We start from the raw sequence: 17,890 nt of genomic DNA, 5'->3' as shown, positions 1-17,890 counted from the left end.
CATTATTCATAGCTGCAGGTGGGTTGAACCTGTGCCAACTAACTCTGGTTCGGTGCACCCTGAACAGGTCTCCAGTCTATCAAAGGGCAGCCATATATAGACAGAAAACCATTCACACTCACACCTATGGGCTATTTAGAGTCACCAGTTAACATAATGCATGTCTTGGGAGCATCAGAAGGAAACACATGCGGGCCTCAATTGTTCCGCATGTTCAAATCCAGAACCTCCTTGCTGTAAGCTGAAAATCCTGATCTCTGTCCTATTCTCTTTTTTGGAAAATAGAAAATTGGACCAAACTCTTAAGAAACTTTTGAAAATATATTAAAATTTACATTTTTAAATAACTTTTGAAAATTATTTAAAGTAAATTGCCTTCTGACTTGTTGTAACAGAGTTGATGTTAAAATGCCAGATAGCTGTCACTTTGAACTCTGAGTTACCCACAACACTGTACTGGAACCCAAATACAAAGTCAAGACACAAGGCAGATGCAGTTAGAAGCCACTTTATATGGTTGTCAGGCAGGCTTACATTTGACAATAAGCAGACAGAATCTGGCAAAGAGTCACCAGTACTGCAGCAGTGTCATGCTCATTGGAAATTGTTTTTCGCAATTCCCTTTTGCAAGCCACCAGCTGTGTGTTTGTAATGTGCGAGATAAGTTTGGGGATAGGGAAGTGACGTGTAGTAGTTAGTTTGTTTATTGACTTCAGTATCGCAGTACAAACAAATGTACATGTTCAAATAAAAACATTAGGTCCAAGCAATATTCCACATACAATACAATTCTGACAGCGCATAAACAAAATCATTAAACAACATGATCTCAACATTTAGGTAAAGGATATGGCTAAGTGATATGTCTTCATCAATGCACACTTGCTGCTTGAGTGTTTTATAGTCCACGTCATTGTCCCACCGTGGAATGTGGAGTGAATAGGGTAAAGTGTCTGGAAGAAGGCTGAGCCAAAGAGTCAGAGGCAGAAGAATGGGGAGAGATAGTTGATGCAAGTGTACCCATCAGTAAATTGTTTCATCCATACAAGGAGATATATATATACAATCATTCCACTATCCAGAGTACACACTGCCACAATGGCCCGAGTTGGACATGCAGCCTCAGTGAAATTGTCAACAGGCACCACTAAAACAGATACTCACAGGCCTTCTGGTTCAGCATTTTGCCTCCAAATCACTGGAGATTAATACACAGCGTCTGATTCGATCTGCCGATTGAAAAGAATCCAATTTGAAAGCCAACATCAGAATGTCTCAACTTGGGAGTGAGTTCATACCAAAGCAATCTACCTCACAGTATCAGCCATGTAACATAAGCAGTTTTAAACGGCTGCTTTGACATTTTCAATTTTCTGCCAAGCATGCCATCTCATGTGTCTTACAATTTGACAGCTGTTACATTGCAAGACACATTATTTCAGAATGCCTCTTTTCTAAAACAGGGTGGAAATCTTGACCAAAGTAATGTTTTAGAGAAGATCCTGGGGCAAATTATATTATTATATTAAAGTATGTTTTAACATGTTAGTTTTGATTTTTCAGATCGCCATTGTCTTTATCTGCTCTGTTACTTGACTCTTTTCTTACCTACTGACAATTCCATATGTCCAGGTCACCTTATTTGCATGTGTCAGAGCTTCGGGCCAGAGCAAATGCACGAAAACACAGAGAAAACCTGCAAACTGGAGAAAGGGCTTAGACATGTCTCTCAATTTATAGCAGAAATGAAATCATCTTTAAAAACTCCCACAGCCATACTCAAATTAACTCATACACATACATTAACGCCAAAACTCTTATTTGTAGTATAGTCTCAGAGGAAGAGTTAACATTTTAACATGAAAAGCCTAACCTTTTTCTACACCATACACACTGCATTACACAGCCACCAAAATTCATTATTTTGACAATATTTGTCTAAAATAAAAAAATAAAATGACAGGTAGTCCTCCTGCAGGTGTGCAGAGACCATTCTCTTTCAGTAATGCCACACTGTTTGTTAGACCCAAACTGCTCATCTTATTCCTGCAGGTCAGCTAAATTGCCAAACAGATAATATAGAACACTGGCTGCTCTTTTATGTGTCAGGGAGAATATTGAAGGTGTGCTGTGATATTTTAAAGCTCGCAGTTAGTGCCAAGACGACAACTTGTTAGAAGTGACCAAAGTCACAGTATCCCTTTTATAAAAAAATGGCATGGCATCCTTTAAGAAGGAAATAATTAAAGATAAAGATAACATCGGAGGCAGGAAAGAGGAGGAGGAATTTAGCTGAAGTCTGGTATACTTTATTTACCTCTCCCCTCTCTGAAAAACAGGCTATATCTTTCTGCATCTGCTTTTCTTTCAGCATGCAGTCTGTTGCTTCTGTTCTCAACATTGAAGGCATCTTTTTGTTAGACTCATAAATAGTCTTTCTTTCTGTCTTATTATTTTCTTTTTCTTGCATCTTTATACAGCTCACACTTTCTTTCTCTCTCTCATCACACACACACACACACACACACACATTAATAATCTGTCTCTATCTTCTCACAGATAGATCATTCATACACACTATTCACTCGCGCACACAATGGCTAAAGTCAGACACGCACACATGCCTCCCTCAACAAGGGTCATTTAGTCAGACAGTGTCCTAGTTTTAGCTGAATCCTGATGGGAGTGTAGAAAAACTACTTCTGGTTACCACAACGCACAAAAGATGGCTAGTCAGAGAGAGAGGGGGAGAGTGGCTCTCATCACAGCTACTCAACTCCAGCTCTGTTGAAATATGATATGGAACGAGATGTAGGGAAAGACATTGATAGACAGAGAGATAGGGGTGGAGCGGCGGAGACACAGAAGCTCTCTACAAACACACACTGGAATAGCTGCGGTTTAAAGAAATAAGAGAAGCTTCGACATCAGTCTTTAAACATTTTAAATAATAAATTGTCATTTTATGAACCTTTTGCCAAATTAATCATCACACTGTTTATTTTAAGAGCTAAAAGGGACTTTTGTGCAACAAAATATATCTAAACCAATAACAACGAGAAAGAAGGGACATGTGGAAAAAAATGTTTTATTGTCTCTAATTCAGTTTATAATCTGGGTGTGTTTCTCATAGGTGAGAAAAACATTTTTATTTATTTCCATGACAGTCAAGCACCTTGAAGAACTTTAACTGAATGAAATTTAACTGAATTGAGATGAAGAGAATTAAAAGGGATGGATGCACAGTTATGCAGAGAAACAATGAGTCAATATATTATCTTAGTTCAACAGTCTCTAATGCACTGAAAGTCATCTTTTACTCTGGATTACATTACTACAGTTTTTTCAATTCTGCTCTTTCCCAAATGAATTTGTCCTGTTCCATATCAGTCATCCGACTCTGTGTGGAGGCTAGGTGACACACACACACACACACGCGCGCACACACACACACACACGCACACACACGCACGCACGCATCTCTCACTCTTTTTCAACAAACCACTCTTATTGTCAGTCACATTCTTCCTGCTCTATTTTTTTCTCTCTACGTTAAGTGCATTTCTATTTCTCTCTCTGTAGCTGTATGTAGAAGCTGCATCTTCAGCTGATTTATGCCATGGTAGCGACTTGTCAATCGCAAGGTAGCCACGCTGTAAATCCTATTTCATTTACTCTAAATGAGACCATAATTAACAAAATGAACATCATGCTGCATTGAAGAAGACTTGAAACTAGAAACTGAGACCACAAGCTCACCAGGAAAATGTTTACTGAGGTAATAAATCAAGTGAGAAGTATAGTCATTATCAGAGTCTCCAATGTAATCTGACATCTTTTTGCAACCACTGGAGTCGCCCCCTGCTGGCCCTTAGAAAGAATGCCGGTTTAAGGTACTTCCACATTGGATTAACTTTTCAGATCCAGAGATTCCCTCTTGGTTTAAGCACATTATTTAGCTGACCGGCCCACACTTTTACTGTTTCACTGTTAGCAGGCATCTGTTGTTGGTAATACAGCTAAACAAAAACACTATACAGTTCTTGTTCAGCACCAAACATCAGACAGGAACAATTAACGACTAGCTGGTGAACATAGTGAAGTATTCAGGAGCTTAAGAGCTAGATATTTCTCTCAGGAGTTGGTGGAGACCGAAAACAGAGATAAAAGAGAGTGAATATTGGACTGGTGCCAGGTTGCCGGAAACACGACTCAAATTTTATACTAGTGTTACTCTGTAACTTCTGAATGTGTAGATAGGCAACGACACAGTGCATTTCAACTGGGGATCATATGTCAATGATGTGTTCACAGTTTGCTTCCAGTGCATTCAAATTGCCAGAAAAATATGTTATTGCAGGCTTAAGAATAAATGCATTTGCTCAAAATTTGGAATTTGCGAGTCTGCAGATTAAAAAAAAAAAGCCAAATGTGGTTTAATTCCAGTCCATTAATTTAGTTTGGACATTTAGAGCAAAGATACCTCATTTTTTTCTTTACCTGAGATTGTACATTTATAAAATAGAAATTATTCTACCTTTCTTTTCTACCCTTCTCTGTCTGTCGCTTTCTCTCTGTAGCTCTTTGTGGAGGCTATGTCTACGGTAAAATGGGAACAATTCTGTCTCCTGGCTTTCCTGACTTCTACCCCAATTCGCTTAACTGCACCTGGACTATAGAGGTGTCTCATGGGAAAGGTAAGAACACATATGGTATACACAGACATAATAGAAACACCCATTAATTTGTTCAGGTTTTTTTTCTTCATATGTTAATAAACATGTTTATTTGCACATTTTGAAGATTGTTGTGTATTTACACTCTATATGTTGAGATATGTGTGTATGTGTTTCTGGTTTGGTTTCTGTGTTTCTGCCATTAATGTATCCGTGACTGTCTATCCATTCATCCATTCATCCATCTATCCATTCATCTGTTCCTCCACCCATCCATTCATCCGTGAATTTCCAGGAGTCCATCTGGTTTTCCACACTTTCCATCTGGAGGAGAACCATGACTACCTTTCCATCACTGAGGACAGCAATTTCCAGGTTCCAGTAGTTCGACTCACTGGCTCAGTGCTGCCCCCTAGTGTCAAAGCAGGACTCTATGGGAACTTCAGCGCTCAGCTACGTTTCATATCGGATTTTTCCATGAGTTATGAAGGCTTCAATATTACTTTCTCAGGTAAGAACACTGGAACAGAAACTTTTTGTTAATGTGAATGTAACGGACAGTAAATCAGACTGTTTAACTCTCTTTACAAGATTCCCTTTTTATCCAAACATAGGCCTAACTCTTCAGATCTGATTGAAAGGCGGAAGAGATATTATTTACACAGGAACAGGAACAGTCTTATTTAGTTATATTTTATCTGCTAATATGGTACATTGTGCTGCTTTACAAAGGCAGAGAGCAGCAACTGGAGAAACAGTTGACAAAAAAGGGTTTGTAATTTGAAGACCCTTAGCCAAACTGTCACCGATAAGTTATAATTAAAAATGTATGCCTTTTTAGGCTGATTAACATTGTATAATTATTGTGACAGACCTTACATAAAACTTTAAAACATTAAAATACTGCACTCTTAGCCCTGATGGGGACTGTTTCATCCACGGCATGTGTGATAGTCATAGAAGGTCCCATAGAAAAGTTTAGGGAAGACGCTATGTGCTGCTTGTTAACAGAGGTGGAGCAGTTAACCAGATCAGTTTGTCTTTATCCTTTTCCTTTGAACATTTCCTGAGCCCAGTTTTTTAAAAATGTAATTACTTTCTTTCTGTTTACCTTATATCACCTAGTCTTGGCTGACTAACAACTTTCACACATTCTTGTACTTTTTGCACTACTTTGTTCTTTTTATAATGACTCCTGACAATGTTATTTATTTGTCCCGGATCTACAGAATACGACTTAGAGCCATGTGAGGATCCCGGCGTTCCGGCATTCAGCAGAAGGATGGGATTCAGATTTCGAGTTGGCGACTCGCTGGCCTTCTCTTGTTTCAATGGCTACCGACTTGAGGGAGACAGCAAAATCACTTGTCTGGGGGGAGGCAGGCGGGTTTGGAGCAACACATTACCACGATGTATCGGTAAGACAGTCGAGCAGACAGTGTAGTGTCTACACAAATCAAGATAATGAAATAAATAAATAGAAATATTTTTAACATTCAGCCTATAGTTTTAGACATATAGTTGTACAGAGTTTGGGTAAATTATACTGTATTCTTTCCTTATACAACATTATAGTAAATAGTAACAAGCCTTTCAAAAGTATTTCTGCATTCAACATTTATAGCTTTGGAGTGGTTTATGTTCTGTGAACAAAACTGTCAGCTTGTAAAATAGAACTTTCAAATGATCATCTTCACCATATGAATAGGTGTGGAGGTAAAGTATCAGCATTTTCCTGGTTGTAATTCACCAGTGTTTTATTGCTGACACAATGATAATTTACTATTATTTGACTGGTTGACAGCTGGTTTTATTTGCTAGGATTTGGCCGTTAGCAGGTTGTAATTTGCTGGTATTTGATGAGTATCAGCGTTTCCTTGGATGCTGTTGGTAATTTATGAGAGTCTGACTGGTGGCTGCTGGTAATTTCAAGCCCCAAAAAGAGCAGACTGAAAATGCTATAATAGCATTATCTGTCAAGAGATCAGGCCTGACTAAGAGGAAAGTGAGCAACAGCAGCTGGCACCGTTCACTGGGTTTGTCTCCCTCTTTTTCTTTCCAAATGTGCCTCTCTTTAGCTCTCTGTCTCTCTCTTTCTAACTTTGTAACTGTGTCTCTTCCTCTCCCTCTGTATTTAGACAGTCCTCGGGTAGATAATTAGGGCATTAGCTGCTATATGAAAAGTGTTAATACTGTGTCTTTTGTTACTCCCCTTTTCCCTTTTCTAATTTCTCTCGGCATATTTTCAAAAGGCCCTTGTCTGTCTTGGTTCATCTGCCAGATTATTTTCTTTTCTTCCTGCTTCAAGCTCTCTGTCCATCCATTTCTTCTCCTGCTTCACTATCCTCTATTCTCTATTGTAGTATAGATTACTAGTAGTATTGTACACTGTCTTTACTTTCAAAACATTTTCTGAAGCAATGCTTGTAGCATCGTTGAATTTATGCTCCTTATCATAATTTTTAAAAACTACAGAAAATTTGATAAACACTGCATCTCGTTTTGAGTTCAATATAGTTCCACACTCTCCCCTCTTTTCTCCTCTCCTCATTTACATATGACAAAACCCTATTTGCACAAATACTACTTATTTGAATTCCTAAACTTTGATAGGCTAGATAATTCTGTATAATTTCTATGAATCACTTTTTTCTAACAAACTGATCTAGACGTGCTTTTATGCATGTTTTTCATTTTGCCCTCTTTTTAATCTCTGGCAGTTTGCGCTTAATTGCTTTTCTTTTGAATGTGTTTTGCTGTTCATCATCCTTGGTTTTATTGTCTTTTTTAAAGGACATTTTAGTGCTTTAAGCTTTGTTATACTGCATCATCATTATTGTTATCGTGTCTGCTGAGTTGAATAAGGTTTGTGGTCATATTGAATATGTACCTTTCCTCTTATCTCACATATTCATGTAGAGTTGTCCACAACAAGCTAGTTGACTGCTTAAACTTAAATAGGTAGAAATGATGTGATTTTGATCCACGCTATTCATGCCCCCTTTATTCTTTTTCTGTAGCGGAGTGTGGAGCCTCCTCACTAGGACCAGAAGGCGTTCTCCTCTCACCTAACTTCCCCTCCAACTACGATAACAACCATGAGTGCATCTACCGCATCACTACAGAAAATGGCAAAGGAATCAGGCTGAAAGCTGAGAGCTTCTCACTGCAAGATGGAGACTATCTCAAGGTATGCGCACACACTTGACAAGCTTTTACCAATCAGGTAGTATGAAATCCGTAAACGCATAATTTATTTACAGGTACACACACGATGCACACACAGGATTATAGTCATAACCAAAAGCTGTCTAAATGCAAAGTTGTATATACTCTGACACAAATATGCTTGAAAAGATTATCATGTGTTTGTGGTCTTTTATTGTGGCCAGCCTAAGGCACACCTGTGCACTACCCATGCTGTCTGGTCAGCATCTTGATATGCCACACCTGTGAGGTGGATGGATTGTCTCGGCAAAGACACATAGAGTACATAGTGAGTTCAGCTCATGATGAATGGGGGCAAAAACAGAAGTGTTGCGTTTATAATTTTGTTCTTCATATATAACAGAATGTAATACAATAGAAGAGAAATGTATTATTCACACAATGTGTAAAACTGCCTCTATGCCAGCTAGTATCACATGACTGAAGCCAAAATTATTTGTGTTTGAACAAATGCCCCAACCTTCAGTGCCTTTTTTGTTGCAAAAAAACACCATTTTGATTGATCATGTATGCAATGTCAGCTGTAATTTGGCGAGATGCACTTCAAGCGATACAAGCTTGATCTGCAATGTGTTATTATGGTTCTTTTCAGTCTGCTGGTGTCCCCACACATTGTAAGTTTTCACAATGTGTATATAAGGAAATCATTGAAGTGTTTACATATTATAAACTTGGATGTGCGTGCTTGTGTACGTCTGAACTACAAAGAGAATTACAGATGTTCCCAAGGCTCATAATTGCGTAAGTCCTCTCCCGGGTACGTGTGCCCACTTCAGTGTCAGTTAGGAGCAGCTGTGCGAGCTGTTTTACAGTCTTGACGCTGTCAGACATCACCTAAGACTTTTTCTATTCACAATGTCTCTTAGCGGTATTAGGCCTGTGGGCATGGTTAAGCCACTATGTGGTTAGAGTGTATTATCAGTATTAGGCCTAGAGCATTGACTGAGCCTGTCTGTGGTTAGATTGTATTAGTAGGGTTCTCCCTGACTTTTAGAGAGAAATAACGTGATTGTAAAAGGTGGAAAATATCCCCAGTGGAATAAGTATTAAGAAAATCTAAATCCCCTTGAAGGAAAGGAAATTCCCACGAAGATGGTTAACGTATCTAAACATGCTTAAATATTTCTTACACAATATATTCTATCACAGCTTGAATTCTGAATGCTTTACACAATACCCCCCCCCCCAATATGTCATTGTCTCAATTCAACAAAATTATTCAACTACCAAGAAGAGAGCAAAGGAAGGCATTTGCTCTTGTTCACTATGAATGTGTTCTTCATGAGGCATTTGACATAGTATTTACTGTAATAAATTGATTCCTTATCAGAAAATAACAGAACAGAGGAACAGAATACAGAGAATGACTCCAGATCACAAAAGTTAATGAGGATGCACTGGATGCTAACATAGCAATCAAAAAGTAATGGAAGGCTCCCAGACTGATTGCAAGAATGGGGCATCACATTCTACATAGGGCATATAACAATATTCGAATTTTGGTGCTTGCGATCGTAAATTTCTGATAACAATAACTTTTAAAATTAGATGAAAAGTAAGTCTGTGCACACACACTACTGGAATGATTAAATGTATACAATTGGAAAAGGAACATATTTTTAAAATGCCTAAAATTCCTTTGAATGTGCATAGTTATCGGTTTTTATCTGTATCTTTTGCAAAGTGCATACAGAGACCTCTCCAGATTTAAAAAAAAAGGGTGTAATTAATACGTTGATCTAAATTAATTAAAACTATTGTTCACTGGAGTATAAATACTTTTGAGCTAGATAATGTGTCCTTTGCTAAACTCTCAGGCATTTTTGCCACACTAGTGGTAAGGATAACTAAGGTGTCTCTCCATTTTCATAAATCCAAAGTTTTTTCTTTTTTGTGTGGAATGGGCATAACAGCTAAATGAGGCTGCAGCTGTAGCAGGGCTATTGACCTTTAGTCTCATAAATTATGTACTAAAAACCCTGTAAAATCAAGCAGTAGTGGCACTTTTCCACCTGAGCATCCATCATTTTAAAAATATAGTGTATAGTCAAAAATTCATTGCGTAAAAGTAAAACAATAATTATGCAACAGAAAGCAGGTGCTTGATGTGATGAAATTGTCTGTACTATAGTCATCTTGTGTGATGCTATAGAAATGAGCTTTTATAAGGGTAATGCCTAGTAATGTACAACATTTCTGTTAATCATAACTTTCCTGAAGAATTAGCAGAAAGCATAGTGCAAACTATAATGAACTGCAAGAGAAGCCCCAAAGTGCCACTTAGGCTGGCAATTAGCATGCCACTCCCCAGGCTAACCGTAATGGAGCTAATGCCTGTTACTGCAGCTGAACACAAACCATTTGTTTGACAGTTCCAGCAAGCTTTAGGCTCAAATCTCCTGTAACATATGAACCAGCTCATTACAATTCCTTTTGCTATTGGCTAAGTTTTCGCCTTGGTACCGTTAAAGAAAGGGCTAACCCAGCTCAATTTGCCCCAAAAATGTCCTCTAATATAGTGCTTGACCAAATTTACTCCAGTGTACTCCAGCCCTGAAGGAAAAGAGGGGATGAAAAAGAAACAATGTGGGGGTGCGCAGGAATTGTTCTATGAAAATAGAGGTGGTAGGAGAGCAAGCGAGAACGAGAGAGTCAGACAGACAGAAAGAGGGGGGGTGGCAGATGGTGACATGTTGATTTATGAGCCACAGGGCTTTTCATTAACCATACTGAGTCTTACTGAAACAGAGGGAGGAGGAAAGAAGGATGGAAAGAAAGCAAGGGAGAAACAGAAAAGCAAGATAGAAAGGTGCAAAATTGGGGAACACTGATGGATAGAACAGGAGGGGTTGGGGAGAGAGGTACAGGGAAGGAAATTAAGTTTAGAGGAGTGTGCTACAGATACAGACTGTGATGCCGTTCTTTATTTTTTATAAAGCTTTTGCTCTTTTTCACACTGTCCCATGTCTCTCTTCTTCCTATGTATGCTTTCCATCACAACCACACACAACATTCTGTAACTCCTACTTTGGCTTCTCATAGAGGTGTCTCCTCTCACTGGCCATACTTGTCGAGATAGAACAGCCTTAACCCATTTCTTTGGCATTCCTGCCACCTGCAGACTTGTCACCACCAATCTGTGGAAATGTCCGCGGCTGCCATATATAAGCATGAGCAGTTCACATTTATACCCCAGCTGTGAGATGATATTATGAGGTACTTCAGAGTCCTAATTCTCCCCTTCAAACTGCAGTCAAAAGTAGTTCCCAAACTACTACTTCTCTACTGTTCACATTAAAGATACATTCACACAGTTTTGACCACTAGACGGCAGAAAGTAGACTCCAAAATAAACTAGTGCCTCAGTATCACATAATTACCACTTGAAATTGTGTATATATATAATACATTTCTCTAAGCTCTTCTGCTGGATAATCCAATACTCTGCTCTCTATCTGTATGCTCAGTATGTTGCAAACTCCTCCGAAATATGGCTAAATACACAGTTTGGATCTGTTGCTTGCGCCGTTTGTTTTGTTGTATGGATCTGTGTTAGCTTACTTTAGTTCCGTAACGTAATCTGTTAACTGTGCTAGCTAAATGTGTGCACATCAGCCTTTCAGCTGGACACTGTTACACTTTGATGGCGTATGATGTCAAACTCTGCTCAACTTTCTTGTGTTGCCAAGTTGCATAGTTCTCTCTGGCAGTCAATACTCCACCCTCCACAGCTACTTGTCTCGCAGCGCTCATTTGAAATTGAACTTCCAGCTGTTTTGTCTCCTGTTTGTGCTACCAGCCCAATGGTGTTTTGTGTTGTTTTCTGTCTTCACACTTTACTCTCCTCCTATTTTCACCTCCTCTAATATGCATTACAGCATCTCAAACCGAATCACACACACATTAACTGATTTGCTGTTTTGGACTAAGTTAGTTAGCAGTAGATGATATGCATTCTGAGACTCATAGCTTTTGTTGGTGTTTTCTAGGAAACACTCTGTATTACTTTAATAGTTTTCTCTGTTAAAACGAATCCACTTTAGCATCATTTTTAAAAATATAAACAAAATTTGGAACACTTATCACAGCTGGAGACAAGCTCAACTGTGAATAAGCTACTTTTATTTTTTATTGAGGGCAGCAATATCCCCTCTGCTAATGTACAAATTAAAGTGATACTTAAATCTATTGCTTCTCACAGGTGCTAGACAATGATTAAACTGCAAAATTCAAAATTCTCACTCCACCACTTCAAGTTGTAAGGTTACCACTTTATTTACCAACCATGAAACCTCTAAACATTTTGTTTCTTTACACTCTGAATTGTTTTATAAACATATTGATGGTTTATCATAATAAATGGGAGGCTTCATCATTTCAGCTGACTGTTGTTGAGTCTCTTAACAACTCACTTGTGACCTCAGCAACTTTCATGTGATATTTCAGGCTCCATCTTTGTGGTGCTTCACACGGTCCACGCTGATGCAAAGCTAAGCAAAGTGGCTTCTTCATGTTTTTTTGTCTGGCTTGCATTGGTATTTTTTGGTGATTCACCGTGTGTTGTAGTGGAGAGATATAGGCAACACAGCAGTGGCCTGCAATTTTGGTTTCAAGACTGATTACATTGCCAGTCGTTTTTCCCCCTGGACCATGTCAGCAGCACTGTGCACCCATGTTGTGTGATTCTCATTACTTACATTAGTAGACATGCACTCGCATACACCTCTACAAAACCACACAAACCCTTAGCTTGGGTTTGTATTCATGTTCTGCGGTCCTGTTCCTGTGTTTTGATTGACAGGCGTTTGATGGAGAGAACACTTCATCCCGTCTCCTTGGCAACTTCACACATGATGACATGATGGGTCATGTCATCAATAGTACGTCCAATCGCTTGTGGCTGGAGTTCAACAGCAACGCCTCTGGAACCAGTCAGGGCTTCCGCCTCACATACACAAGTGAGTTGTTTTTAATTTAGGATTAACAGATTAGAAATGAGCAATTGATTGTCTTTTATATTTACTGTTACAGCCATGATTTGTTCAAGCATGGCCAAGGAAAGTGCCCTCTCTTTAGCTCTCACACACACACACACACACACTCTCTCATACACACACAAACACAAACACAAACAGTAATTTGCAAAATTTTGAGTATCTCAGGGTCCTTGTAAGGAGATGTTTCTAATTGAAAATTAAAGTGGTAGTGATTGTGTTAGATTGCCCTCATAAATATATCCTGTCTTGTGCCTCAGTCAAGTGATTCTTGAGTGCTACATACCAGAATACAAAATGTGTCATGTACTACAAAACTGTAGAGAGGACATTTTTTCCTTGATCAAATTACTAAGCTATTTCTTTCACTTCTGACAGATGGACCACAATCTCTTTTCTAAGCAATTTCTGTTGAAGGTGGAGGCCAGAGTGCTAAAGTAGTAGTAATAGTCTACCAAGCATACAGAAATGTGAATATGAATGCTTGAAACATACGTACATGCCCCCCCTCCCCCACACACTCACTCTCACACAAACACACACATACACATGTTAAAGGCGAATCTCTTAAGAAGGCAAGACCAGCTGCTGTGTAAGTCAAAGAGGCTATTAGAAGAGCATTTATCTGCAAGTCATTAAAAGAAGGTGAGAAAGTGACGCATCTGGAGTGGAAGAGCGGCTGGACAGAGGGGCGAATGGATGAAGGTAGATGGATACAAGATGGATGCTCGGTATGTCAGTCAAACCATTACACAGCCGTTAATCTGCAAGTCATTAAACTGGAGAAGGTGACACCTTCTGCAAAGTTCTGCTACAATGGATGAGCTGATGGACAGATAAGAGAGATTGATAGAAAGTTTAAACAGGGGAACGGAGAGAGAGAAGCATCCGATGAATAGAGGCAGGTTTCGTAAGGAAGGTCAAGGACTGAGTAGAACAGCTTTAATAGTGCACAGTGTGAGAGGCTATATTAATAGAGTAATAATAATTCAAACTTCTGTTCAAGACTTAACATACATTTAACAACAACAGAAGTGAGATGCATCTATTTTGCTGAAAAGGATGCAGGAAGGAATAGGCAGTCTTAGAAACACCTCAGAAAACTGTGGAGACAGCTCACTTAAAAAGTTGCTGGCTGTGTACAAGTCTTTATGGATGAGTAAATTGCGATTGGACAATGACTGCATTCTGAGTTTGTGCCCTAATTCTTCCAGAAATAACAGATAACAGGTGATGTTTTACATATAATTACACCATTCAGCAGTCAAGAGGAATGTTGGAAATTGCTGTCAGTCTAATCAAGTATTTTACCAACACTCTCTGCCAAAAAGACATTATTTCACTGACAAAAGCTCAGCTTTTAGAAGAATTTTGTTTATAGTCCATGGATGTTACTTTACATTCAGAATATGCGCTTGCAGTGTGGTTTAGAAGTTACATTAAGCTTGTTGTAAAATTGAGTTTTCAGTAAGTTGTTATGTCATAAGTGGGCTAATATATATACGATTCAATGTTCATTGTTCATTGAACTCTGATTTTTCTGATCTAAGGGAGGACATTCTGTTTTGAAGAGGCTGACCTGAGGGATAGAAAATGTGTTGGTGACATTGTCATGTCTTTGTTTATCCATTTGTCTTAAAGGCAGGAAACTTTCCTGTTCTTTGTTATCTTCAAAACACACAGACGTCCCTTGCAGTGTGTTCATTCAAGTGGACAGTATATTTGTGCTTGTGTGGGATGTGAAATTATCATTTGATGTTTTTCCACAGAACCACATTTTCTGTCCATAAATATAATCGCCTGTGCTGTTCACTGCACATCATGATACCTTTCAGAAAAGGGAGAATGCCCATATTTTGAATATCATATAAACAAGCATATGAAATCTGAAATGAAGTCTGAAATGTCCAATAGCTTTTCCTGCAGCTGTCACACAGGATTTCAGCATTAGCAATGAGTGTTCAAGAAGAGTACTATGACCTTATGTCCTCTTGTCCAGACTTGCTCTGAATCACCCTGTTCATTTATGCAATGTTGTCTTGTGCATGGACAGGAAGACCTAATCTTTACGTGTGTGTGTACCTGTCTGTGTGTGTTTCCCTCTATGTGTGTCTGTGGGTCTCTTTCCAGGTTTTGATCTAGTGCGCTGCGAGGAACCAGGTGTCCCTAGTTATGGCTATAAGATCCAGGACGACGGTCATTATGCCAACACTTTTGTCTTGTACTCCTGCAACCCTGGATATAGTCTCCATGGTAGCAGTACACTGACCTGTCTTAGCGGGGACAGACGTGTCTGGGACAAACCGCTTCCTTCCTGTATCGGTCAGTATGCCAACACATGGTTAGGATCTATGTACATCAATGATTCAGAACTACAAGATCTGAATTATTAACATGTTTCATACAATTCATTGAATAAAAATAGCAGGCAGAAGCAGTTGAAACTTGTGTCTGTAAGCTCCAGCATGAGTGTGCTGATTCAAAAGAGAGTGAGCGAGTGAACAAGTGATTGAGTCAGTACACGTGAATACTTTGAAAAGAGGTCATGGGGGCTGATTCAACACTGGGGGAAATATTCATTGTGGCGCTAATACATCTCTGTGCGTAAAAACAGCCCTTGCTGCTCCATCAACCTGTGCTCACAAGGCTATCTGTGCTTGGACAGCAGGATGTCACCGGGTATGAGATTTTAGTGCACCAGGCGCCTGTGTATTTTAAGGATGGCATGGTTAAGGTGCAAAAATAGGGGAGGACTGTCGGAATTGAACTTTGATAAATTTATAATGTAAGCCAGACTATTTTCTTGTACCCTGAAGGTGCACACAGTATTTTATGCCAAGGACTTTGACAGAAGCCTTAGCTTACTGTTCTATTCTCAGCATGCACAATAACTAGAATATTCTATCAGAAGCAGACTTTTTCCAGATGTCAGAAAGTGATGTGATGCAAAAACAATATTGATTTATCTGAAATTGTTGAGTGAGTGTATCTTTTTTGATACTGGACAACAGACTGGACTGAAAGTGCACCCAAAACTGATGACTGCATCCTTTGTTACTTTCAGAAGTTTGAATAATTGTTTTGCATGCTTTTATGTCAATATAGTAAAAGTAGTGGCAATAATTCCACAAATAATTGAAAAAAACTGTATCATCATATTCAACTCTAATCATGCATATTGCTGTTTAAAACACCCAAATGGTATGATTTTTATTGACTTAATAAGGATGACAGCTTATTTCTAATGTAAATGTCATAGTAACACATTTGGACATACAAGCAATTGTTAAGTTTTGAGAAAATTATTATAGAATTTTAATTGAAGCCAATGAGAACTTCCAGAAAGCATGTTGTAATACTCCACCATCTATTTGACTGTTGCTGTGCACTCCCACAATATCAGGTTTTATTTTTCAGACAGTGAAAATTTGGCATATTTAGAATAAATTTGAATATTTCCCAGGTTTGAGGTAGATAAGCTGCCAGAGGGCAGATTTAGCTTTAGTTGGCACTTGGCAGCTCTTAATTAGGTTGGAGAGGAGAGTGGCAAATGATTCACCTGCTTTGACATGGTGATTTTTTTCTTTTGCTCATGGACCTGTAAAAGTTGTTTTGGGTTTTACCTGCAATATGTACAGATGGCCATTCTGGTTCCTTATTGTCATTCAGCAGCCACCAGTGAAGCATGGACTTGCCATTTGTTTGTTTGTATTGTTCCTGACTAGCTTTGAAATCCCTAAAGCAAATTTTTAACGACCATAATTCCTGCTTGTTCATAAATATTTTGTGGCTTTGCATATTTTACAAATGAAAGCACTTTCCCTGTATAGTATTTCTACCTTGTTGGGTAGATGTGGGCACTTGGCACATGTTAATTTGGCCCTACTGCAGAGCCAAACTTTGTGTCTTTCTAACCTGCCAGCGCACCTGAGCTCGCTGAGGTGGGACATGGCCTGATGTGGTTGCTAATAGCAACTAGAAAGAATGTGGGTGCATAGGCGTGTGCGGTGAATGTATTTATGTGTATTTGAATGAGAATGAGTATACGTTTTTGGCTGGATGTGTGTGTAAATCTAAATCTTTGTGTGTGTCCCTGTGTACCTCTGCAGTCAGTCATTAATTTGTAGCTGCTATGTCCCTGCCTTATTTCAGGTAAGCCAGCAACCAGGAGAATACTTGCTGGCAGAGCCCAAGGCTAACTACCCCTATAGCTACCTTTGTATCTTCCTCCTTTGTCTGTCTGTTGGGGTGTTTGTCTTTCTGCCACTCTCTGACCCCTTCCCTGTCGGTTTGGCTCGGTCCCATATCTGCATGTACAAGCATGGAGATGAGGCGATGGCTTTGCCTCAGGCTGTTTCTATACCCTCTCTTTCTCCCACATGGAGTCGAACAGAGTGATGGTCTACCTCAGACGCTTTTTGTCATTCTCTCGTTCGCGATTCATACAGTAAACCTGTCAATCCTCTTCTCTATATGTGTGTGCCTGTTATTCTCCCTTTCTTTTTCTATTTCTGGAAATTGCAGTTATGTTGGCCCAAGCATACAAAATAACTATTTCTTTCTCTCCTTGTGTGTCTATGCCTCTTCCGTCTCTATCTGCTTTTTGTAATAAAACACAGCGGAGTAGTTGCCTTTCTTACTATATTTTCTATCTCCAGGGACTGAAACAATTGGTTATATTGTATGTGCTTGCATAATTGCATACATGTTTTCAAGTATGATTCTGGCCTTGTGTGTGTGTGTGTGTGTGTGTGTGTGTGTGTGTGTGTGTGTGTGTGTGTGTGTGTACATGTGAATGTGTAGTTGAGTGCATTCTGCCTAGGGTAATGCAACAGCAGTAGGTTGTCATGATATTGTTGATTGCAGAGCTGTTTTAATGGTGCCCTCTTAACTCACACAAACACACTAATATAAGCCTTCTCCATACAAAACTGTTGTCTAATCAACAGAGATCTCCTGGCTCTATGTGTGCCATGTACTACCATGATGAGT

General features: G+C 39.1%; 1 protein-coding gene across 1 annotated transcript in view; it reads left to right on the top strand.

The window, feature by feature from the left end:
- The window catches only part of LOC119890634 (CUB and sushi domain-containing protein 1-like), a 156,344-nt gene that overhangs the window by 16,536 nt on the left and 121,918 nt on the right, over window positions 1-17,890 (top strand). Inside the window, exons 9-14 of the mRNA XM_038701984.1 lie at window positions 4,581-4,697; window positions 4,972-5,187; window positions 5,906-6,094; window positions 7,697-7,866; window positions 12,706-12,862; window positions 15,029-15,220. Of these exons, the coding sequence (XP_038557912.1) occupies window positions 4,581-4,697; window positions 4,972-5,187; window positions 5,906-6,094; window positions 7,697-7,866; window positions 12,706-12,862; window positions 15,029-15,220 (1,041 nt within the window). The remainder of the gene's footprint in view (window positions 1-4,580; window positions 4,698-4,971; window positions 5,188-5,905; window positions 6,095-7,696; window positions 7,867-12,705; window positions 12,863-15,028; window positions 15,221-17,890) is intronic.

The sequence above is a fragment of the Micropterus salmoides genome, unplaced genomic scaffold (genome assembly GCF_014851395.1).
Source record: "Micropterus salmoides isolate LMB-PRFRI ecotype aquatic unplaced genomic scaffold, ASM1485139v1 Ms_hic_scaffold_6, whole genome shotgun sequence".
Classification (NCBI taxonomy): Eukaryota; Metazoa; Chordata; class Actinopteri; order Centrarchiformes; family Centrarchidae; genus Micropterus; species Micropterus salmoides.
Note: the sequence above shows the minus strand (reverse complement) of the source record. Positions and strands in the feature narration are given on the sequence as shown.